The sequence below is a fragment of the Eptatretus burgeri genome, chromosome 2 (assembly GCF_056783735.1).
Source record: "Eptatretus burgeri isolate ZD-2024b chromosome 2, Ebu_testis_v1, whole genome shotgun sequence".
In the NCBI taxonomy this organism is placed as follows: domain Eukaryota; kingdom Metazoa; phylum Chordata; class Myxini; order Myxiniformes; family Myxinidae; genus Eptatretus; species Eptatretus burgeri.
The window spans coordinates 93631161-93655115 of record NC_140962.1 but is presented as its reverse complement, the minus strand read 5'-3'; the positions used below and the strand labels follow the sequence as shown (position 1 = coordinate 93655115).

General features: G+C 42.6%; 1 protein-coding gene across 2 annotated transcripts; it reads right to left on the bottom strand.

Annotated features, from left to right (window-relative positions):
- Positions 1 to 112: 112 nt before the first annotated feature.
- On the bottom strand, positions 113 to 21109 carry OTUD5 (OTU deubiquitinase 5). 2 transcript variants are annotated; one of them, XM_085870314.1, is made up of 6 exons: positions 20924 to 21109; positions 17098 to 17246; positions 6785 to 6970; positions 6439 to 6625; positions 5966 to 6103; positions 113 to 2192 (listed from the first exon to the last, which is right to left on the bottom strand). In XM_085870314.1, the coding sequence occupies exons 1-6, from the start codon at positions 21078 to 21080 to the stop codon at positions 2062 to 2064; spliced, it is 948 nt and encodes a 315-aa protein (XP_085726440.1). In that variant the 5' UTR covers positions 21081 to 21109; the 3' UTR covers positions 113 to 2061. The 2 variants fall into 2 exon arrangements, with proteins under 2 accessions (XP_085726440.1, XP_085726441.1); XM_085870315.1 differs by having other exon boundaries at positions 6050 to 6103.
- Positions 21110 to 23955: the final 2846 nt, after the last annotated feature.

Below are 23955 nucleotides of genomic sequence, written 5' to 3'. Positions count from 1 at the left end.
ACCTACCTTTTTGTTGACCGGTGGCTTTTATTTGCACAGCTCGGCCTGTGGTACGAAAAACCAGTAAAGGATCACCCACATCCGCCGGGAAGGCAAAACGACTCGAGGCCGGTTGTGGGAGAAAAATAACGTTTATTCCACGACCATAGACCAGGCACCTCGTCCGTTTGTTACGCGAGTCCCTTCCAAAGCAAACATGATCGATACAAAGATCGTACACCCCTCAAGGAGGAGGAGGAGGAGGAAACGCTCGAACGACGGTTAACGAGACCGTCAGTTACCTCACATAAACTGCAGCACCATTTTCAGAGCGCAATCTTCTTGATGCGCAAGAAAACGGCCCGAGCTGTTGCAGTGGAGGTTCCTCTCCATTGAAAAAATCCTCCCCCCCCCCCAAATATCAAATTCCCTCAAGCCACGGCCCAGTGCTCCCAATCGCGTCTTTGGCACCGAGTGATCACGTCATCGAGGTCGAGTCACCATTTCTTCCTCCCAGGAAATGTTTCTGCAATCTTCTTCTCCGCACAGGACATACATCATCCACGAAGATCACAATCACACTTAAATACAAGCAAAGAGCAAGTGTGCTGTTTTTTAAACGCACACCCTGAACACAGGTCGAGAGGGGGCAGAGGGGTGTAGGTGTGTCGCCGACACCGATGGTAGTGTTACTGGTGACACCGAATGGAAAAGCACACATGCACAGCAATTTCTTAAAACTTTGGTTTGACAGCAGTTCAAATCCATCTGCATCATAAACCCACAGTTTAATAAGAATTTCAAAGCAAGATAAACAAGGTGGTGATCTTGTATTTGAGTATGGTTTGGAAGGGCAGGAGGGGAAGGGAAGAAATCAATATTCCATGGCTGGAATTGAATGATTACAGATTGATTTTCAAGAAATGATGCAGAGCTCACAAAGCAATGCTCGTCTCCCAAAGTAATTTTCTCATCGGATACCCCCCCCACCAAGAAAGCCATTTTCTAATATATATATTTATATTCAGTTGGAATATCACGGTGCATATAATTAAATGAACACCGTGCTGAAATACCATCTGCAATGAAAAAAGAAAATAAGCTCATGGCATCGTTTCACTGCAATATAATCCACAGGCTTGAAGGAAAGTAAATGATAAGTTGACCAAAAAAAAAGGCCCAGGAACAAAAAAAATTTTTTAACCTAAAAAGAGGGAAAATAAACATAACCCTGTATCCAAGTCAAACCCGAATTAAATTTGGATAGTTCAATCCAAAATCAGTGCAAAATAAAAAAAAAAGGCACAAAAGCCTGTTCTTCGAAACAACGAATAATGTACATTTTTCAAAAAGCCGAAGAAACAGTATGTGATGATAAAAAAAAATTAAAACCCGAACAAAAATTACTTTCAGCATTTTTCATTTCCAAAAGACGAGACAGAGGAGGATTCCAGATAATATGGTGATGAAAGTGTAATCTAAGGGCACGTTGAGGCCTCACATCAGATGCAGCATTCCCGTTAATGCTCTTCAACTTTCACTCTTGTTCCTTAAATGCACACCTCACGACCATTGCCAAAGAAAAGAAAAACTCCAGAAGCATTTACACACGAGCAACAGAAATGATACAGGAAGGCTGCTCTCAAACGATGAATATAACCTCCATGCACGCACATAACGGGGTAAACGCTGCAAAACAGACTGTTTTGGTTATCTCAGAGAATCAAAAGCTGGGAGGGAGGGACACAATAGGACAGTATAACAAAAAAATAAAAAATAGGGGGAAGGTGACAAAACCTGAAGAGGATCATGACAGCCAAGGAAAGGCACGGAGGAAATGAAAAAGGACAAGAGCAGGAGTAAAAATGTAGAAGATGCAAAATCAAGAGCCACATTTCACGACCCAAAATGGTGCCACGCAAGATCTCCGCAATATGAGAAGCACTCAATGGCCATCTTTTTTTTACCACCAGGAAACGAAATAAAAAAAAGAAAATAGAAAGCGAACAAAAACAAACAGCAACCCCAGAGTATTCAGCAGGCTCGGGGAGTGAGTGAGAGTGTCAATATTTTCACTGATGGTCAGTACGCGTCAGGTGGTGGGGAGTCCCTGTGTGTGCCAGAATTCTTCTTCTTCAAGCTGTCCAGGTACTCTTGTTGGGAGGCAGCTATCACAGAAGCCAATATATCATCATCTTCCCAGTCGGTCAGCCCTGCGGTGCATGTGGTTACTCACACATGGCTTGAAGCAAGGTATTATGTACACATTTAGGACACGGGGGACCAAAAAATGAAAGTCAATGTATGATTAAGTTTTGCATATCATTTGTTAGCAAACATCATGGGGATTCAGGATCTATTTGGGCAGAGCTTAATTCTTCCTCTTTCTATTGCTCTGACAGGGTCAAAGTTGGTTATCAAATATCTGTATCAAAGAACCACTCATATCATTCTAAAATTGGTCTGATGGCTTAGATATGTATTGTACACTAATTGGAAACCACATATATGGAGAATATTTGGTTTACCTGATATTTGACCTAAAGCAAAGAGGTCGAGGTCATATAAAATTAACAAATTGATCAGTGTTCATTCAGGTCATAAATATATATGCACATAAACTTAACCATAGAAATACATGCTGTGATGAACCAAACTAACATCTTCGGATTGAAAGTGCAGATTTCTTAAAAACGTTACGTACTTCCAAACAACCTTTGATGCTCTGTATACTGAACACAAATTGGCCTTTGGTATTGATTTTTATATCATAGGGCCATCTTGGTAAACTTATTATCTGGTTATAAAATCAAGATTAAAGGTACCAGTAATTTTGTAGCAGCTGGGTAAATGCAATTTGTTACGTACTTCCTCACATTTTTTGACCCAATCATAGAAGTGAACCTATAAACTAGTATGTGGTAATGATCCATGTTGAAACTTGCCATTTGAAATCATCACTTTATGCAGAAGTAAATTGCTATTTAAGATGTTCTATCAGATGCATTTCAAATTTCTGGAATAAGATTTTGTAAGTTTCACGATGGCTGGGGGAAATTTTGCAAAATCTGAGATTTTACACATTTGAAGGTGCCAAGATATGCAGAAGGTCATAAGAAATGTACTGTTTCGAGGAATTGTTCTATTCCTATGTATAATGATATATATCAAACAAAAAATGCATTTTCAACCATTTTGGACAACATATACAATCATACATGTAACCCATTTCTAAAAAATGAGCCATAAAAATGGGAAAAATAGCCTGTGTTTGGATAAAAAACATGCTTTGTAAGCAACTATATCCATAGGAACCATAGGAAAGTATACATTTTCTGAAAGCACAGACACTTGGGAATTATATAACATTAAGATTGTTTATCTTATTAAAACTGGGTTCAAGTTCTAAACTTTTGCCTCATTTAGGACCACAGTGCACACAATACCATGCTCCAAGCCACATGTGAAAAGTGGATCACACGTACAGGAACATTTTGAAAATGTCTAATCACATCAACTGTTGGAAATAATTATGCAAACGTAGAAATAAAACGTGTACTGGAGTCACAAACGAGTAACTGAAATGAGATGATTAATGTGTTGGTGTTATAATACAATTCTTTCAAGGATACAAAATAAAAGAAGATCATGGCCAGGTACAATGCACCATTACTTTGTGTATGGCCCTTACCTTCATGCTACAACATGGTTTATCAATGGACGACATGGAATATTGTTCCAAATGTTCGGAATTCAGTCAATTTGCTTGGTCTCCATTTGACTCTCTCAGCTTCGAGACAAACCCATGTTGCCTTTGTCTTGTTTACCTATCAGGATTTTGTATGTGAAGTTGTGATTGTGAATTTTCCATCAGCATCATTACCATCAAGATATTTGACTATGTTCATAGTTTACTTGGCTAGTTGGTCTTGCTGCAAGATGAATTCCTCCCCAAAGAGTCATGCTCTTTAGAGAACACCTTGATGAATAATCACTCTCTTGATTGCAACGTGTGTGTGTGTGTTCTTTATTCCCTCTGTATGCTGCCATCATCGGCTAGGGGACAGAGTGAACACGATGGATATAGTTGCAAACACTCAAACACATAAGTGGAAGGAAAAACTGGAAACCTAGAAAGGGCTTGGGTGAGAAAATGTGGGGAGAAACGATCATGGTTGTGGATGGGTGTTGTCAAACTTGATGGGTGTTATCTTTGTGTACTCAAACTAACACTCATTTATTTTACAGTAAGTATTGGCAACATCAATTATAACGATCTTTGCTCTGACATAATGAACATGCCAGAGGATTCTAAACACAACTTTATTTGGAGTTTCAACTAACTTGACTACTTTTCTTGTGAAGTGCCAGTTTCATGTACAACCACAGGAACATGGAGTCTTTTCATCATTTTTCATATCAGAGTATCCTCCGCCAACTAAAAAGTTGGGTTTAAGCATGCATGTCATGCAGTCAGCTTTAAACGTTCATTGCGGTGTTTCACAGTCAGGGTGATTCCTCAATGTGTGCCATCCCTCAGATGGATGTTAAACGGGTGTCCTGTCTGCCGGCATTAGTCTGTGGATGTTAAAGATCCCACTGTGTCCTTCACGACGAGTAGGTGAGCTATTGCGGGCACCATGAACAAATTCCAAATTCATTCCTCAACTACTGCTGAGAAGGCAATGGTAAACCACCCAGCATTGTAACGCTTGCCAAGAAACAGCTTTAACAGTACTGAACCTGTCTTCGAGCAGAACCCCAGAATATGAATACGACATGCATTTCACTTTTGGGAGTCATTGCTGGATTCCCAATACCATTACTGATTGTGGTATCGCTGCCTGCAGTTTCACATGCTTTGCAATGGTTGGTTGAATGAGAGTGTATCACAGTGTAAACCAGGTGCATGTGTGACACTCATTTGGAGTTCAATTTTGGTTCAGTTACAGATGCAGATCTGACCTATCATTGGGCTACAAAACGTAAACTGTTCAGCCTCGCAGAGGTATGCGCTGCATTGAATGGTGTTCCAATTTCTCTCGTGGCCCCAGAACCAAAGAAAAAAAAAACACATGGATATTTATATTGGCACACACAGCTTCCAGAACTCCGACTCACACTCCACCACCCCCCCCCCACCCGCCATCCCCTCCTCCCAAACATGATTAATAGTAAGTATCATCATTTTAAAAAAACTTACCCTATGCATTGATAAGCCCCAGATATGATCTTCCCATCAGTATTAAGAAGTACGAAGGTTTGGGTAGAACGCCTATTCACGAACCTTTGGACCCTTCACGGCCCACATCGTCGGGAGTATTTGCAGTATGGGCTGCAAGATGTCAACTTTTTGGATGAGTTGATGAGGAAGCTCTCCAACTGCTTCGTTGTGCAGAGGCATACCCCTTTCTCCCAATTACTTTTCCAAGTATTTTTGGCTTCTTTAAAAGCTTGGAGAGCCGTTTCATGCTCCAATCCTTATCTGGCTCGTGATATACATCGATTCCGCCTCAAATGACTGTCACGAGGGGGTTTCAGCGCATGCGCACCGAGCAATCTGGGGTGGATTACATCATTTTGAAAGTGCCTTAATGTAATCAAGTCTCCCTTCTGCAGATGACCTTTTCTGAAGCTTATTGATATACATCGTATTTAATGTGAGAACTGCTGTGCACTTTGACCGAGCATGTAAAAATTTTGAAGCAGTGTGGTTCTCAACAGAAATGCACATTTATACTGATAAATAAGCCCAGTTGCTATTGACATTGTGTCAACAGGGGGAAAAAAAAAAAGCAAAGACAACACATAACTTCATGGATTACCTTCTTAATTGACCAATTCCAAGGGAAAAGGAGAAAATATGCTAATTGGAGAAAGTCTTGCAAATCTTTTCAATGTTTTTGGCATTCCAGTAAGGTTGGGATTCAAACTGGGAATAGGAATGCCAGATGGGGAGTATAGGATGCAAAAGGGCAGTGCGTACCAAACGCAGTAGGGGACATCTGTTGCATGACTGTTCTGCAGTCCAGGAGTGGGGAAGAAAATGTCATGCTTGCAGAATCCTTACTAGAGTGCGCCTGGCTGCTGGACGGCTGGGGTGAACAGGGGTGGGTACTTGTTCCTGCAAAAATACACACGGTCCAGTCAATCTCTCAACAACATACACGAATGTAGTAAATTATTCTGCTGAATCCTCTTGTATATGCCGAGGATGATTTTGCTTAATATAAATTTGCAGTGTTTAAAAAACCGTGGAGGGTTAAAGGAATTTCCTCTATACACCTGGAGATGGCCGGTGAACTGCAAAATACCATGTGGCAGCCACGCTGCACCAGAAAGGCAAGTCCACAATGAATAAACACTGGTCCAGCTTTCACAACTTCAAAACTATCATACGGTAAATGGGAAATGCTGAGAGCAAACTACTCAAGAACTAAATAACTTGCGGCCACAGACCAGCAGCTGGGGACGGTGGCTTTGAGAAGCCAGGTGAGGCTGGCTTCAGGCTTTCTGTAGATGTCTCCTGGTGCTCTGGCGAGCTGCAGAAGGTGGAGCGTTGTCTTGGTGATCGTCCCCCAAGTTCATCGATGCCGATGGCTGCCGCTGCTGTGGCCGAACTGCAGGTAGCTGTCACCTTCCGTGGCTGGAAGCACACAGTCAGTCCTTACACATTCCGTTCATAATCTCTGCTTCTCCCATACCTAAATTATCTCACTATGCATCTCTCAGTCTCTGCATTCGTACCTAAAATTAGTAACTTATTCCATATCCAGTTTAATACGTCAATGCAAGTTTAACCAACCCGTCGATCATTCTTCTCTTGGTCTCTTAGCCATTGCAGGTATGACTCCCTTGCCACTTGCTCTTCGATGGCCTCGTTGGTTGCCTCCCAGTCTGTGGCACGCTTCTTATCCTCCAACATCTGCTGCTCTATCCACGATTCCTCAGAAGTCGTGATAGCACTTTGCATCAGTGTTTTATCTGCGTTCTAAATAAAATAAAATAAAATATACACGACCACATACGCAAAAGCACACACACAATGAACACTTGCTTACCCCATACCATGTCAAACTTCAATTGTCTCTTTTAAAGATGGCTTCATGTCATTCTCTTGTGACTATTTAAGACCATTATCAATATGCACCAAATCGATTGCTTTTGAGAGCCACAACAAACATTTTTTTTTTTTATTATTACTATCAGTTACAGTACACTTATTGCACATTCGTAAATTTTGTTGCACATTCTCATTACTGGGAAAAAAAGCCTTACAACTCGAGAGGTGGAGTGCATGGTGCTTAGGCATCCAACAAAAAGGGTATGACACTCACTTTATCAAAGAAAACAAAACAAATGAATTGCTCACGTCGAGCAGCCGAGGACAAGAAGCTAAACTAATATGGATGTGTTTCACCAAACAAGCAAATGTATTCCTTCATCTTTATGTGTACAAAGCCGAGGCTTATAGGAAAACAAGGTGACAGGAAGAAGAGAATGTACCTAGTGAGGCAGGAATATAACATGGAGCCAACCCGTAGCAGAGAGCAGTACTCCATCGAGGTACTGGCAAAGGCCTTGCAGATTGTGAATCACTCAAATTTTCCAGGAAGACTTAGATTGATGGAAGATTCCAGTCTGCGACTGGCTGTGGAGGCTGGCTTGGATATAACATTGGCCCAAGAAAGGTCTTGGCTCATGGTGAGGCCTAAATGTCCAAGAGACTGAACGTCTTCCAGTGGATCTCTTACATATGAATGTGGCCGTGCTGTCTCCCGAGATGAACGATGGTGAATCCTTTGCTGTTTATTCTTTGCTTCCCATCTCCCTCCTCCCCTTCTCACCCTCCCACCAGGCACACTACCATTTCCCCCTTTTTCTGGGAAGTCAGAGATAGATTCATAATGATCGATTATGCATGTACAGTGTATCCTTCACAAAAGCATTTCATAACCCTACCTTTAATACATGTGTGTTGCCATATTGCTGAGAAAGTTTTCTCTTTTAGAATAGCTGTCTTGCTGAAAAATGCAGAAACATGGATGTCTCCTTCCTGATAAACCCCCACTCAATCTCTCCTGTCTAATTTACTCAAACCTTCACCTCACACTCACCACTCCAACCCCCACGACCTGTGCCCCCCCCCCCAAACAACATCCATGCCCCACACTCCACTCCACTAACTCTCTCATGCTCAGCTATGGCATGGCATTGGCATGGCAGTTATGGTGGCTGGCTTGGAATCCTGGGGTCCTGAGTTTGAGCCTGTCAGCTGCTGAATTAACACCAGTTAGGATTGACTCAGCCTGTCATCCTTCCGAAGTGAGCGAAATGAGCACCAGTGTACTGGTAATAGGGGCACTGCATCAGCGGCATAGCCACATCCCCAACCAATGAGGCAACTAGCAGCCTCAAGGCTGCGTGTGTGTGTGTGTGTGTGTGTGTGTGTGTGTGTGTGTGTGTGTGTGTGTGTGTGTGTGTGTGTGTGTGTGTGTGTGTGTGTGTGTGTGTGTGTGTGTGTGTTTTCTCAGCGATGCACTACCCCACCTTTGATATCTGCTCCACGAACATCAGAAACCTGCACTGCAATGTCATGCATCTCTGATTTAAGGTAGCTGCCTCATCTCCCAATTAAATATGTCCAACAAACTTTTCTTTCACAGGATACCCCCAACTCACTTGTTTCCCAAATTGTGTGAGGACCGATGGAATATCTCTAGATTGAGGTTTCTCTCCATCACTTGTTTGTACGAGTCATTTCTATTTGTGGTCTACTATACTCCCAAGCATGGGGACACCGTGTATGAGGCGCTCTCAGGCAACCGATCCTATCCTCTCATACAAACTCTCTTTTCAAAATATGCAATGACTTCATGTCAGGTCAGGTTCGATCTGTGACCTGCTACAGGTACCATGTAAACCTGTACTAACCTGTTCCATGGTCGGGTTGTCGGCGACTAAACCGTCTCCCCCACCAGGTTTTCTGGTGAGGAGGGTGTTTGGATATGGACACCCAGCAGGATTAAAAACAAAACCTGTCAAAGGGCGGAGGAGCTCTTTGTGAGCCAATGGCCATCCATATCTGGTGCCCAACTGTGTCTGCGGACGTCCTCCTGCAGTTGGGTTACTTTCATTAGGAGGTTGGTGGCAGGATTTGCACTCCGGCCACCGTAAAACCCTTCATTCCGCAAAACGCAAAAACGCAAAAAAATCTGAAAACCCGCTCCGTGGGAGTACCTCCTGTGCAGCTTCCCTTCGCAGGGCAGCTCACCGGATGACGAGATTGGGGCAAAGCCTTCGGGACCCCCGATCTTTGATGATAGGAGGGAAACCACGGGGTAACATCCCTGGGTCAGATTGCGGGAGAGTGTGTCGGAGTGGTGCTGAGGTGTCGTCCACCAGACGGCGGTCTCCTTGGGTTAACCTGAGGCGGTCCCTTCGGGTGGGTGCCTGGAATGTCCTATCCCTAAGAGAGGATGATCACCTGTCTCTGTTATCATCTGAGCTCAAGCGTTTGGACATCGGGATTGCAGCTCTTTCTGTGGTTCGGAGACCGGATTGCGGCGAGATAATGGTGGGTGGTTACACCTACTATTGGTCTGGTCGCTCTGATGGTTACCATACCGAAGGAGTTGCTGTAGCTGTGTCCAATAAGCTGACCCCAATGATAATTGAGGTAACACCGGTCAACGAGCGTATTATGAGATTAAGGATTCGTCACTCCTTAGGTGTCATTTCCCTGGTCTGTGTTTATGCTCCGACTGAGGCGAGTGATCTCACCGTGAAGGATGCATTCTACGCCACGCTCGAGTCTGTGGTTGATCAGTGCCCCAGACGAGATACACTTCTAGTCTTGGGAGATTTCAATGCATCGACTGGAACTGATAGGGATGGTTATGAGGTGTGTGTTGGTCCCCATGGGTCAGGAACTATGAACCAGAATAGCACGAAGTTCCTTGACTTTGCAAGAAGTCATGGACTTAGGGTGGCTGGTTCATGGTTTCAGCACCCACAAGCTCATCGCTGGACTTGGTATTCCAATGCTGGCGGTGTGGCAAAGGAGATTGACCATGTCCACATTGACGGTCGTTGGAGGATGATCCAGAACTGCAGGGTCTACCGGAGTGCTCAGTTCCTCAATACTGACCACAGGCTTGTTGTAGCAACTCTAAAGCTGCACTTTAAATCCTGGAGAATGGTACCATCCCAGCCTAGGCTGGATGTTGGCAAGCTCAGGGATGAGAGAGTAGCTGAGGAGTTTGCGGACAGGCTGAGTGGACACTTGGGGGGTCTGGGTGCTTTGGGGGATCCTGAAGAGTTGTGGAGTGCCTTCAAGACCACCATCCTTGATGTTGCCGGTGGATGTCTTGGAGCTCACCGCAGGGCAAAGAAGAATTTTGTCTCTCAAGGGACACTGGATACCATTGACCAGAGTCAAAGGGCCAGGCTGAATGGCAGAGCTGAGCTGTTCAGGGAGCTGAGGCGTAAAACTGTACGTGCACTGAGGGTGGACAAGGAGGCCTATGTGCGAGGAATCTGTGAGGGGGTAGAGCATCACCTGTGGACAGGTGATTCTCGTCCTGCTTACAGGGGAATTCGCGCATTGCGTTCATCCAAGCCCATCCCTCGGAGCACTGCAGTTCGAGCGGAGAGTGGTAGGCTCTTGACAGAGGAGTCTGAAGTGAAGGCCCGCTGGGCCGGTTACTTTGAGCAGTTGTACCAGGCTGATCCCCCAGCTGTCGAGTTGGACGTCAAGGGTGTTACAATCCCTGTTGCTGACCCTCGAATCAACTGTGGTCCACCTTCGCTTGTGGAAACACGGGCTGCGGTGAACTGATTGAAACGGGGAAAAGCTCCAGGGATCTGTGGCATCCATGCTGAACTTCTCAAGACTGGTTGAAATGCTGCACTCGTGTCGTTGCATGCAGTTTTGTGCTCTGCCTGGAACACAGGCATCATCCCAACTGACTGGAAGAGGGGCCTTGTTGTCCCTCTCTGGAAAGGGAAGGGTGATCGCCAAGACTGCAACAACTACCGAGGGGTGACGCTGCTCTCAGTGCCGGGCAAGGTCTTTGCTCGGATAATTCTTGAAAGAGTTCGCCACCATCTGCTTGAGCACTAGCGTCCAGAGCAGTCAGGCTTTACACCAAAGAGGTCAACGATTGACCGTATCCTTGCCCTTCGTGTCCTCACCGAACGCAGACGAGAGTTTCGGCAGGGGCTGCTTGCAGCCTATGTTGATCTCTGTAAAGCGTTCGATTCAGTGAATCGGGATGTACTCTGGAGGATTCTTGGTCTTCGTGGGGTGCCACCAAAACTGATCGATCTGATGTCTGAACTCTACTCTGGTACTGAGAGTGCTGTGAAGTGTGGTGGTACCATCTCTGACTTATTTCCAGTTGTTACTGGAGTTCCTCAGGGGTGTGTACTGGCCCCCACACTTTTCAGCACTTGTATGGACTAGATTTTAGGGAGGATGTCGGAGAGATCAAGTTGTGGTGCATCGTTTGGGAATGTCAAGATCTCGGACCTTGACTTTGCAGATGATGCAGTCATCTTTGCGGAGACTTTAGACATCCTTTTGGGGGCCCTGGAGGTGTTGAATGAGGAGTCGGAGCCGCTGGGATTACGGGTTTCTTGGGTCAAAACTAAGATCCAGGCTTTCGGTGACATCTTGGATGCTGCTGTCCTGTCTGTGTCTGTTTGTGGTGAGGATATTGAGGTTGTGGAGAGATTCACTTACCTTGGCAGTGATATTCATGTCTCTGCTGGCTGCGAGTCAGAGGTCAATAGACGTCTGGGTCGGGCCTGGGGAGTCATGGATTCACTGGATCATGGGGTGTGGCACTGCCGGTACCTGTGCGGGAGGACGAAAGTCCAAGTCTTCAGGTCCTTGGTACTTCCAGTCTTGCTCTATGGATGCGAGACTTGGACTCTGACCAAGGATCTGAGATGGAGACTTAATTCCTTTGGTACCAGGTCTCTTCGGAGAATCCTTGGCTATCGCTGGTCGGATTTTGTGTCCAACGAGCGGTTGCTGAGAGAAACTCGGATGAGATTTGTTACCTGCATAGTCCGTGAGCGTCAGTATATGGACATGTGGCTCGTTTTCCTGACGCTGATCCTGCTCACCAGATTCTCTCAGCGAGGGAGTCTCATGAGTGGAGGAGGCCAGTGGGCCGACCACATGCCTCGTGGTTGCAGCAGGTTGACCATCATCTCAAGGAGATAGGGATGGGCCTGGCATCTGCCTGGGGGATGGCCAGACGGAGGCCCCTGGAGTACCGGCGGAAAGTGGATGCAGCGACGCGCTGTTCTGGCACATGCTCCCATACCTGACCTGACCAATGACTTCAACAGTCATAATTCCAGCAAGCTTGATACATCAATACAAAACAAATCTGTTGGATCCCCATCTGAATCCCCCCCCAAAGTGCCACACTTTGCTTGACTTTATCATATCCAACTTTCCTTTCTGATCTTCTGCTCCAAATGGCTCTTCAGAAGAGGTACTATTGAAAGTGTCTCTTCAATGGTATCTGGGGAACCACCAAGGTGCTGATGTGTCTGGCATTTTAATCAGGCAGACTGGTATGGTCTGCAGTCAACCATTGCTTCCACTGACTGGGCCATGATCTCTTCATTTCCAGAGAGTGTGTGAGACTACAACAGATGACCTCTCTCGATGACTCCACCAGTTCAAACAATTCCAAGTTACATGGTACGATTCATGAGGTGAAGCAATTGGCAGAAAGCAGATTTAATTTCCTCCTCTAAAGCCAACCCCACTAATGAGAACATTCTACTCGCCGCAGTTTGTAACCATCGTTTCCATATTCAGACATTCCAGGATCAAGCACACCTGCATTGTCAGAATTTTCACTTTTTTTTTTCTTTTTTCACCATTTGCAAAACAGGGTTATCTCATAAAGTTGGTCTCTGGAACATGCTCCACATCCATTCCTTCAGTCTTGAAAGATGGGATCAAGATAAGCAATGCTCATGCTGTGGCTGACTACCTTAACTGTCTCTCTGTAGAAAAGTCCAACATCCCAAATCATTTTCCCCACACCTATCCTGAAACTCGTCATTTGACAACAACTGAACTTTCCTTTCCTCCTGCAAAGGTGGGGAAATTCCTAACCTCTCTCGATGACTCCAAAACTTATTCTTCTGGCAGTGCCATAATACTCGGAAACCGTTCAACTGTTGTATACCGGTTTCGTATTTTCCCATTGTTTGAGAGTGGCCTGCCTGCATCATTTAGAATTGTCAAAGGTACATAAACATGAGAGCTTAAACTAACCATCTTAACTAAAGTCCAGGCAACCTTCTCCCCATCATAAGCAAAGTAATGGAATTGATGATTGCAGTCGACTCCAAGACTTATCTTTTCTCAAATGCCGCAAGTTTCTGATGATCCACCTCTGAGGCTCGCCACCAGTAGGGCTTCCGGTCAGGTCATTCCACCTTGTATACATCCTGCCTCTTCGATGTCATCAATGTATGGATGCCGTCATTCTCAAACAAGAGGGTCGCGTCATCCAACTGAACATCTTCCATGGATGTTATTCTGTCTGGCACTCTGTCTCGATTTCCAAACTGTGAGCGAATGGCATCAAAGGTTCCCCCCCAGACTGGCTATCATATTTCCTGGGCACTCGCAAGCAAGAGGTTACTTTGGATCAACTTGGATCCGATACTGTACCTCTAGACTCGAGAAGCAGGTGTCCCTCAAGGTTTTTTTTGAGCTTAAAGGTCCCATGACACCCAAAAGTACTGAAATTGCATGTATATATATATATATATATATATATATATATATATATATATATATATATATATATATATATATATATATATATATATATATATATATATATATATATATATATATATATATATATATATATCCTGTAGTAGTTTTCCATCGTGATTTCAGATCTGACGATGTTTTTTCACAATACTCGTTCTGTAAAATTAAAAAAAACCTCTTCGGGAACGCCCCTAAAAATTCTACTGAAAGGGGCGTAACCCACATGACGTCAACTGCAGGATGACAAAGGCAGCACGTAAATTACTCGGGTTGGTGGTCTACGTGATTCTATTGGCTTTCTGTGCGTTTCCACATTCAATTGATCGACTCAATCGCTTCGTTCATTTCCGCTTAAAAAAAAATCAAACATTTGGTTTTGAATAATGCATGACATGGACTTTGATTTGTCTGGTAGCGACAGTGAGTGTGAGAGAAATGAAGGATTTTGGTCTGAATCAGATGGAGAATTGTTGGATAACGTAGTCACGGGAGGTGAAGTTCAGGCAGCTGGAAATGGAATACGGCCTTACCAGTTCGAGCCCGAAGCAGGACAAGCAGAGGAAAATGGCGATGAAATTCCCAGCGTTCATTATGATCGGGAGGACATCGAAGGAAAACTTGGCAATAACAAGTGGTTAGACAAAATCCTCTTCGTAATTCAATAATGTAAATTCGACTTACATACCGCTCGATATCAGAAATATTTTAGTGAGGTGACGTGACCAGCGCAGCGCAGCGGGCATGTTGCACCACGGCGAATTAATCACAAGCAAGGCCAGCCCATGTCATCGGCCGTATCTCTCCACGCATAAAACGAAGCAATCTCGCTGTCCGGATATGATGAAAACTTGTGTGCAGAACACACCTTGCGACACAATTGTCTCGAGTAGTCCGATAAATCTGACGTTCTGTTGCATTTTAATTTATTCTTACTGTCGTCATGTAGCGCCAGTAGAAAACAATGAAGAAAAGGGAATAATAAAAGAAAGCTACAGCACGTCAGATTTATCGGACTAGTCGGACAGACGACGGATTTATCGGACTAGTCTAGACTCTAGAGTTGACAAGTAACTTGTTATGTATTAGTATGTACACAATGTATAAGGCAATGCGTAAGAGTCCCGAGGCTATGAGGCCGTGTCATAGGACAGATAAATTTGTCTTTCATAGTTGTGCCAACATATTTTTCCGTTCATTTATTACAGCATTTTGGCTAATTGTTAATGAATAGCAAGCCAATGGAAGCAGTACCTTCACTTCAGAATAAATCCATGTATGTCGAGTTTAGCCATACCTGGCTTGCATGGATGTGGAATCGTACCTATCCCAGCAGGCTGGTTTCAACGAACAATTCAATAAGCTGCAAAATGTGGGTGCAGGTTTTTCACATTGTTTGATTTTAAAATTATCTCCTTGCGCCTTGAAATGATGCAATATTAATCTTTAGTATTTTACTAATTTGTCCCTGTAAGTTTCTTTTTTAATGGAAACGTTCAACAGTTACATTTAATATTTTGTGGACATGGTATAGCCCTTTATTGTGCATACATGTATTGGATTTGTACACGACTACGACAAGGTAGTAAAGGGATAAATAATTGCCTCGTGATTGTTGTGCATACACGGCTCAGAAGCATAATTTCTTTTCCGCGAAACAATCACAAGAATTAAGATGATCAGTGAGATAGCAAACACATGTGCACAATGCATTTGTACGTACTTTATACGGCGCGCGACATCTCGAGTCAATCCACTCTGTGCGAGTTTCTGCAGATGATGTCAACGCTGCGGTTCGCTGAAGTCAACTTTTTTAAGGGGTGGGGCATAGCAAGTTGTGAAAAGCACCAGAAATGTTCGAAATATTGGGCTAATTATCCCATTTTTGATTTTAAAAAAGAAACATGGGTGATTTCTTCACTTGGAAGGTCAAGTTAATATATAAATAACCAGAAAGTTTTGAGTGTGATGGGACCTTTAATGCCATTCTCGCTCAAAAAAGAAATCCAGTGTATGACTTTGCAGATGACGATACTCTGTGCAGAGTAGTTTGCACCCCTCTGCTGGGAAGGCTGGAGCAACATTCCATTTGACTCATCTGGAGAAAGCATGCAATTGGTAATCTACTCAGAACATAACTTTTGGTGCAAATAAGATCCACATTCTCATTGTGTCGCTCAATAAATAACCGACAGTGAGAGAAGTATACCTCTGGAGCTCCTGGGCCTCGGTATCGGTTATAACTTTAGTTGAGCAGATCATATCTATATTCTGGCATACAAAGACAGCCGCTGCCTTTGCAGGGCCAAGTCCACGTCCCCAACCAATGATGCAACCAGCAGCCTCAAGGGTGTGTGTATGTGTATGTGTATGTGTATGTGTATGTGTATGTGTATGTGTATGTGTATGTGTATGTGTATGTGTATGTGTATGTGTATGTGTATGTGTGTGTGTGTGTGTGTGTGTGTGTGTGTGTGTGTGTGTGTGTGTGTGTGTGTGTGTGTGTGTGTGTGTGTGTGTGTGTGTGTGTGTGTGTGTGTGTGTGTGTGTGTGTGTGTGTGTGTGTTATTTTGCCACATTTACGGCCCCAAAAGCAACAGTTAATGATGCGGATGAGGAGCTGTAAAACACTGAAGCAGTTTATTCGTGAATGGCCAGCTCAAGGAGGAATCTTGTCGTTAACACACCTGGGTGGAGAATGCACCAACATGCCGAAAGAGCTAAACTTCATCGGCAATCTGCATTACTAGCCAAAAACGACAAAATAGCACATGTTGCACAGTGAATAGTGAGTTCCCATGTCCAAAATAATACAGCAAAATAAAGTTTTTTTTTTTCTTAAAGATAAGTACTGCTATGCACTGTTAATGCAAAACATTGTGGGGTCAGAGCATCATGAGCAAGGTGCTCAGGTAGGGATGCTAAACAGATCAACGAACTTCATAATCGAGCTGCAGAGCCGCTCTGACAGCTTGGTACATGCAGCAAAAATAATGCAGTTCTTGCATGCATTGAATGTTATGTCCTTTTTATATGTCCGAGCTCTTCTATTTTTCTTTTTTAGTTTACGGACCTCAAAGAAGCTGCTCTATCCTATAAATGCCGAGTGTCAAAAGCAAGGAGTCAATATGGACTGTTATTAAAGTGTTTGGTTTTAACTCGGCCAAGGTCAGAATTGAACAGACTTCCCAGACTCGTACCGGTCACTCTAACCATTACGCCACCAAATCTGGTGCTGGATACTCTGATAATTATTCAATGGAAAAACAAAACACAAAAACGGTAAACTGAAGCAAACTTACCCCAGGTTTGAAAGAAGGCAGGCCAAGTCCTACACCAATAGTAGCCTTGTTTGGGTTCACAACAGAGTTGTAGTGTGCATTTTGGTGGTAGCTGACTCGAATAGGCTCATTATCAGATTTATATATACTGTGAAAGGTATTTATAGGATCTGAAACGAAAGGCAAGACACATAAAAAAACCTCAAGAGATTGAAAATTATTTGCATTAGAATTGGAAATATATAAAGGGATAATTCTACATATTCACTCATGAATCATGTATGGTACAGCATAGGTTCTGCCAAGAAGCTTCTTTGGCAAGGGGTACAACCTTTGATGGGTCACTATTCCAATGCAGAAATCTACATATTATGTACTCAAAGAGGAAAGGGTTGGGGTTTAAAAGAAAAATAAAAAGTATGATTTTTGTGTTTGTGAAATAATTTGTAACTGGCTTTTCAGTGCAGTGAAGTAATTATTGCAATAAATTAATAAGAACAGGCAAATAAATGAAAAAAACATCACTTTCATCTTTTCAAAGCAATAAACCAATTTTTTTTTTTTCGACAAGAGTGAGACTGTGGTTCGCACAGACCAAATTTCCAAGAGTCTTCAAAGACAAAAAAGTTGTTTTCCAGGACTTTTAAAACAAATGTTTTATGTTACAAGTGACAATGGAATAAACCCAAAGAACAAGAATGAAACTGTTTGTTTTCTGTTATCCCATTGAATATTTCAGCAATAGTCAAGCTTCATCCAACGTGCCATCTGCGGCTGCATTTTTGCCTTTACACAATCGATCTATAATTCCAGCAATCTGTGTGTGTGTGTGTGTGTGTGTGTGTGTGTGTGTGTGTGTGTGTGTGTGTGTGTGTGTGTGTGTGTGTGTGTGTGTGTGTGTGTGTGTGTGTGTGTGTGTGTGTGTGTGTGTGTGTGTGCGCACTGTTTCTCGACAACCTCTGGTCCGATCTAATTGAAACTTGCCAGGTATATTGCTGGGTACCTGAGGATGTGCCTTTTCAAGGTTTGATATTAATCGGACAAGTGCTTCCCAAGTTATGGCCATTTATTTACCAACCAATGGCAAGACACGTTGTTGCGTGGGCGTGGCCGATGGGGAAGGGAAGCTCAGCCACGTTCCCCATTACGGGTTACAACGTTCGGGCTTCCGGAGAGTGATGACTTCGTGTATTCTAATAATTTCTCAATTTCTTATGCGCATTTATAGATAAACACAATGGCCCAAGTTATGATCGTTTTCATCTTAGACTGTGTATAAATTTCGGGAACATCAGAGTGCTGGTATGCTCCAAACCAGGAAGCAAATTTTTTTCTCTTCTCTTTTTGTTTTTCCTTGCCACGACATTGCGAAAAGGTAAAATACGTTGGCGCTAATTGAATAATTGGGTATTAAAAATAAATTGTGAATAATCATAACTGCGAATAATATCGAACTTCCGGGTCACACACGTACAGGCACGTGAGAACGAAGAAACGGCCTGTGTGGTTTATTTATTTATTTATTTATTACGGGCACGTACTAGTGGATTGAATGCAACAAAACCTCCCTAACGCGAGGGCGTTTCACAATTACCTGAGTGCAGCAAGCGGAGCATACACAATCGATAAAGCCAAGTGAAAATTTCATACAATTTGTATTTCATTAATTTTATTTCGTTCAATAAAATTAAATGTACTTTATGTACATTCACAGTTACATTATGATATCAAATAAAGTACAGTACTGCACTGGAGGCCAAGTACATTTGTAAGTTGTGTGCCCACAAGTGAATCGGTGGTGGAGGAATGTAGTAGCTACAGTTGTTAGTCAATTTGGTTGCTACACAGTACGTGGATTAGTGCAAGTGAACTTTTTTATTTCGATTTATCCAACCTATCGATCATTGAGGCTCCCAAAAGACCATGCAATTCAAACCAACTCGAGAAGAAGAAGAGGGAAATGACCATGGAGGTCAAACTTTATATCCTGAATAAATCAGTTTCTGCTTCATCTTTGGTCAAGAAATATGGCGAGAATGAAGACCACAAGGACAATGCGAAATAACAAAAATATAATCCGTGCCAGCGTTCGTGCAGGAGCCTCCATTGCAACATCCTGGCTTTTTAAAATACACATTAAATTTTAATCCAGTAATAAGGTGAGTTGTTTGGCTATAAAGCGGAACTATAATGATACATACACTTATTTTAATGTACATTTAATAATTCTGCACCATTCCATGTAAAGAAGCATAAAAATTACCAAGAAAGGCCGTTTCAGGATCAATTTTTCAGGACCCTGGTACATATCCCCATTTTCCCCCTAAGTTTAATGATCCCTCCCAACACAAATTCCTCCAACATAAGAGTACCCCAGAATGTATCCCCCATGTTGGAGGAAGTCCAACTGTACATTTATACCTACAGAAAAACAAAATGCACCAGCTTAATATGTTATATCGCAGAACCATTCCACATTGTACCTTTGGCAGCATTAATCACCAGCTTCTGTCACATGGATTGCTGATATGGAATAAATTGCAATCAATAATTATCCTCATTTTCATAAAAAATTGAAGTCAACAAATTAAGCTCACCACACACAAAGCGGCTTGGTGGCTTTTCAGATTTTAAGCCGACAGGAAACCCTCGTATTAAGCGGTGGATTAAATTTCCTCTCACTGATAACCTCACATGTCATGTAATGGAGCGGTTTTACCGGAATCGCTCTCGCTAGCAGTGCAAAACCAGAGCATTTACTTCCCCTTATGTTTTCTGCACATTTCTTTACTTGGCAGAGACTGGACTCGTTCACACCATAATGTCTGCCTAGTGACGCCATGCACTCTCACCCGACCAAGCGTATCCAAAACCTCCACTTTCTGTGTCAAACACATCACTTCCCTTGACTTCTTCTGCACTTGGTTCTCCACAAGCAACAGTTTCCCTCTTGGGGAGCCGTGGTTAACAAAAATCACCAAGGGCAATAATAACCCAAAACAAAGGAATTGATTACAATTACACAGAACACAGTGTTGACTGAGAGATGGGTACAATACAATACAATACAGTGCTGTACAGGCTGTGTGTCCGTTACCAACTGCACAGCAGCAGCATCGCCGATTTACAGTTATATGTGTAACGGCAAAACCATGCAAAGTCCCAGGGATCCTCAAATATTTTTGGTGTGATCGGATAATAGCCAGGCGATTAACACGTAATTAGGGGAAATAGAATGGAACATTGAGGGGGTTAACTCAGGAATACTTTTGCAGCTAAATTAGCACTGTGAGATCAATTGATCAATCCATTGATGGGGGATTAGAATTAGCTAAGGAATTGGACTGACCAAACTGAAACCATTTCATTAAGGCTTTAATGGTAAATCCCTGGGGGAGGTTAAAATTGTTCATGTTCTCTTTGTGGCAGAATTAACAATTCTGAGTAGAGAGCCTGGCAGATTATTTATATTTGCACAATTTTCTCAATTTCCTCTCTCAAGGACTTGGGAAGGAGTCTCAAGGACTTGGGACAAGTTTTGCAGGATTTTCCAGGACTGGAAAGTGGATTTTTTTCATTTTTTTTCCCAGGAATTTCAAGGAGTTTTAAGGACTGTGTGAACCCTGCCATGGAAGAGCTAGGTTAAGTTGACAGTGGGGTAGCAGCAATTTAAAGTTTTTTTAATGTCAATGAAGCCAGGCTTTCACTTCAGCTTGAATATGAACAAAACAGATTCGGAATGAAATTTCAACCACCATCACTACCACCACCACAACCGGATATTTAGCATTGCCACTGATGAGAATGGCCACATCAAAACCCCTGGCATGTTCATGGCACAACTTACCCGTGCTATACTGATAGACCTCAAATGTACGATTGTACATTTCCGCCATGGCCTGCATCTCTATGTGATTTCCATGGCAGTGGTTCATGCTCTTGCGGTTTACATATGTGGCAAAATCCTCAGTAACATAGTTTGAGAAGTAATCTGAATTCTTCATCTAAAAAAAAAAGCAGCAGAAGGGACACGTACAGTCAAATCTGATGCGAGACTCGGGCATAACTTAAACACAGTTATGCAGTTATTACAACAAAGCAGTTATTATCAAAGTTTATCCTCTGGAAAAAGTATTTTTAAAACTCACTTTATGCTTATAACACGAGTCCTTAAAGGGTAACTGAGAATGTAAATATCGAATCAGATTTTATCACGTTTCACTCACAGCTGCACATAAACCTCTACACCCCAGTCACTCGAACCCGCAGATCTTATTTCATCAGAATGTCTCGATAAATTAACAATTGAAAATCATAGCCACAAAAGTTGTGAATATTGCCGTAGCCGTGGTGATGTCATAGTGACAAGAACACACACAGCAAATGACCTCAGTAATGACAGTGGAGGCGACTTGAATCGCGAGTTTTTACTGACTAAACCACAAAATTCTAGCAATTTTAAAAGTTATTCCTCATTCAGTCTCTTTGGATGAAAGGATCAAAGAATGCATCGTGGGACCATTTTTGACTAAACCTGATAATTGCAGCTCCCACGAGATGAAGCAAGTCATGAAGTAGCAGTGTATAAATGAGCAAAGTAGCCAGCTTGTACAACTTGTAAAGACCGTGACAAGTACTCTAAGTCGCATCAAGCACTTCAGGCCGTAAGCTAAAACCCAGCAACATAGTTATGTCTGCAGCTTATATGGTTCATAGGTGTGCGAAATTAGGTCAACTATAATCATCTTGCGAACTCCAAAATAAAATGTAATTGATCGAATTCAAGTGCATAAATCCATATTTATTAGTTCATATTTCTTTATTCATTATATTATTTATTCGGTTTATTACTTACGAAATCTAAAGATTTCGTAAGTATATTGATGACTTCCATCCTGTGTTTGTTACTTACGAAATCTAAAGATTTCGTAAGTATATTGATGACTTCCGTTTCTGTTTGTTTGTTTGTTTGTTTGTTTGTTTGTTTGTTTGTAGGCACGATAACTCGAGAACGGAAGCAGCTACCAATGTCAAATTACACCACGTGATTCAGGAGGGTGATGGCTCGTGCTGATTAGATTTTGGTCAAAAGCGGTCAAAGGTCAAGGTCACAGTGAGGTCAAATATTCGATTTTTGATGGTTTGGTACAGATAACTCGAGAAGGGAAGAAGCTACCAATGTCAAATTACACCACGTTAATCAGGAGAGTGATGGCTAGTGCTGATTAGATTTTGGTCAAAAGCGGTCAAAGGTCAAGGTCACAGTGAGGTCAAATTTTCGATTTTTGATGGTTTGGTACAGATAACTCGAGAACGGAAGAAGCAACCAATGTCAAATCACACCACGTGATTCAGGAGGGTGATGGCTCACGCTGATTAGATTGTGGTCAAAATCGGTCAAAGGTCAAGGTCACAGTAAGGTCAAACATAATTCCATAAATCCGTGTGGAGAAATGGAGTATTTTTGTTCGGTCGACGTTACGAGTTCGTTTTAACTTCGATTTTAATTTTGTCTTCGGTTTTTTGCGATTGCTTAGGACGCTTAACACTTGGTTGTCGAAATTCTGGTAAAAAAAAAACAAAAAAAAAACGGATGTTTTGGAGACATTTTAAGATTGTATAAAAAATATTTCACTCGCCGCGTGGTGCAGCGCACTTGAGCAGATGTGTCGTTGAGTCACGTAAAGGTTTTGCGTGTGCGCGCTGAAGGTGTTTTCGATAAAGATGGTGTTTAAAAGTAATTTTTTATCCCAATAAAGGTTATCGTCACATGCCTGACTCGCTAAGCCGTAGGATTATGAAAAGATTGTTGGTGGATGGCCGAATTTTATGGTTTTGTAACTTTGATAAAATAATATTTAATAATTGCGTGGAGAAATGGAGATTTTTGCTTCGGTCGACATTACGAGTTCGTTTTAACTCGGATCGTAATTCTGTTTTCAGTTTTGGTAATGGCTAAGTATGCTCAACACTCGCTTGTTGAAATTCTGGTAAAAATCGGATGTTTCATGAGATTTATGTTGGGTGTAGTATCTGAGGCTAAACTGAAGATTATGCTAATGAGGGAGATAGTAACACACGGCATTATGCCCTCGTTTTAAAATCAATTTCAATCCTGTCTTCAATTTTGGTAACGGTTAAGTATGCTCAACACTCGTTTGTTGAAATTCTGGTAAAAATCGGATGTTTTATGAGAGGTTTGGTGCAGAATCATCGTAGAAACTTATGGTTTGCGTCGCTCCCTTCTCTCGAGACAGCTTTTATTAGACAAGGTCAGAGGTCAAGTTGACGATTTCGTAAGTACCAGTCTATGACTGCTTGTTTATTTCTTGATTATATTATTATTTCTTAGTTTTTATTTATTTATTTCCCAAGTGGGAATGATGTGGACACTGACCAAATGGCATTTTGGAGACATGCGAAGGCTAAGAGTTAAGGTCGTGGTCTGACAGTTTGTTTCCCAGAAATTAAGGCTTTTTGTTTTAGGTTGCATTAGTCAAGGCTTGAAAAGGAGCCAAATGACACAGGACAGCAGGTTCACAGATTGACAGGGGATAAAAGTAGAACAGGGAGACAAAGGAGAACAGGCTCCTTTCAGGAGCAAACAGCAATCCAGTAAGGAGATGGTATCTCCCCCCCCCCCAAAAAAAAAACACCCATCCGGATTGGACTGGTTTGTGGCAACTCAAGTTGCCAAGAGTGGAAGTGGAATCCTTAACATGAGGCAGATGAGCTAGTATTAGATGACATCAATCATCAAAAGGTGGATGAGCGAGTATTTAGCCAACGGCAACCAAAAACACGATACCCATGGTGAAGAGGGTGGGGACACAGTGTCGCTGAAGCCTTGGAAGGAATGTTCCTCCTCCAGTCAATGCC

What these genes read in the sequence shown, in the direction of transcription:
- OTUD5 (XM_085870314.1), bottom strand. Translation starts at nt 21,080, where the DNA reads ATGAAGAATTCAGATTACTTCTCAAACTATGTTACTGAGGATTTTGCC. An exon ending in GCCACCGTCCCCAGCTGCTG is followed by an intron (nt 6,104 to 6,438) that starts GTCTGTGGCCGC and finishes GTATTTTTGCAG; the next exon opens with GAACAAGTACCCACCCCTGT. An exon ending in GATGTCCCCTACTGCGTTTG is followed by an intron (nt 2,193 to 5,965) that starts GTACGCACTGCC and finishes CATGCACCGCAG; the next exon opens with GGCTGACCGACTGGGAAGAT.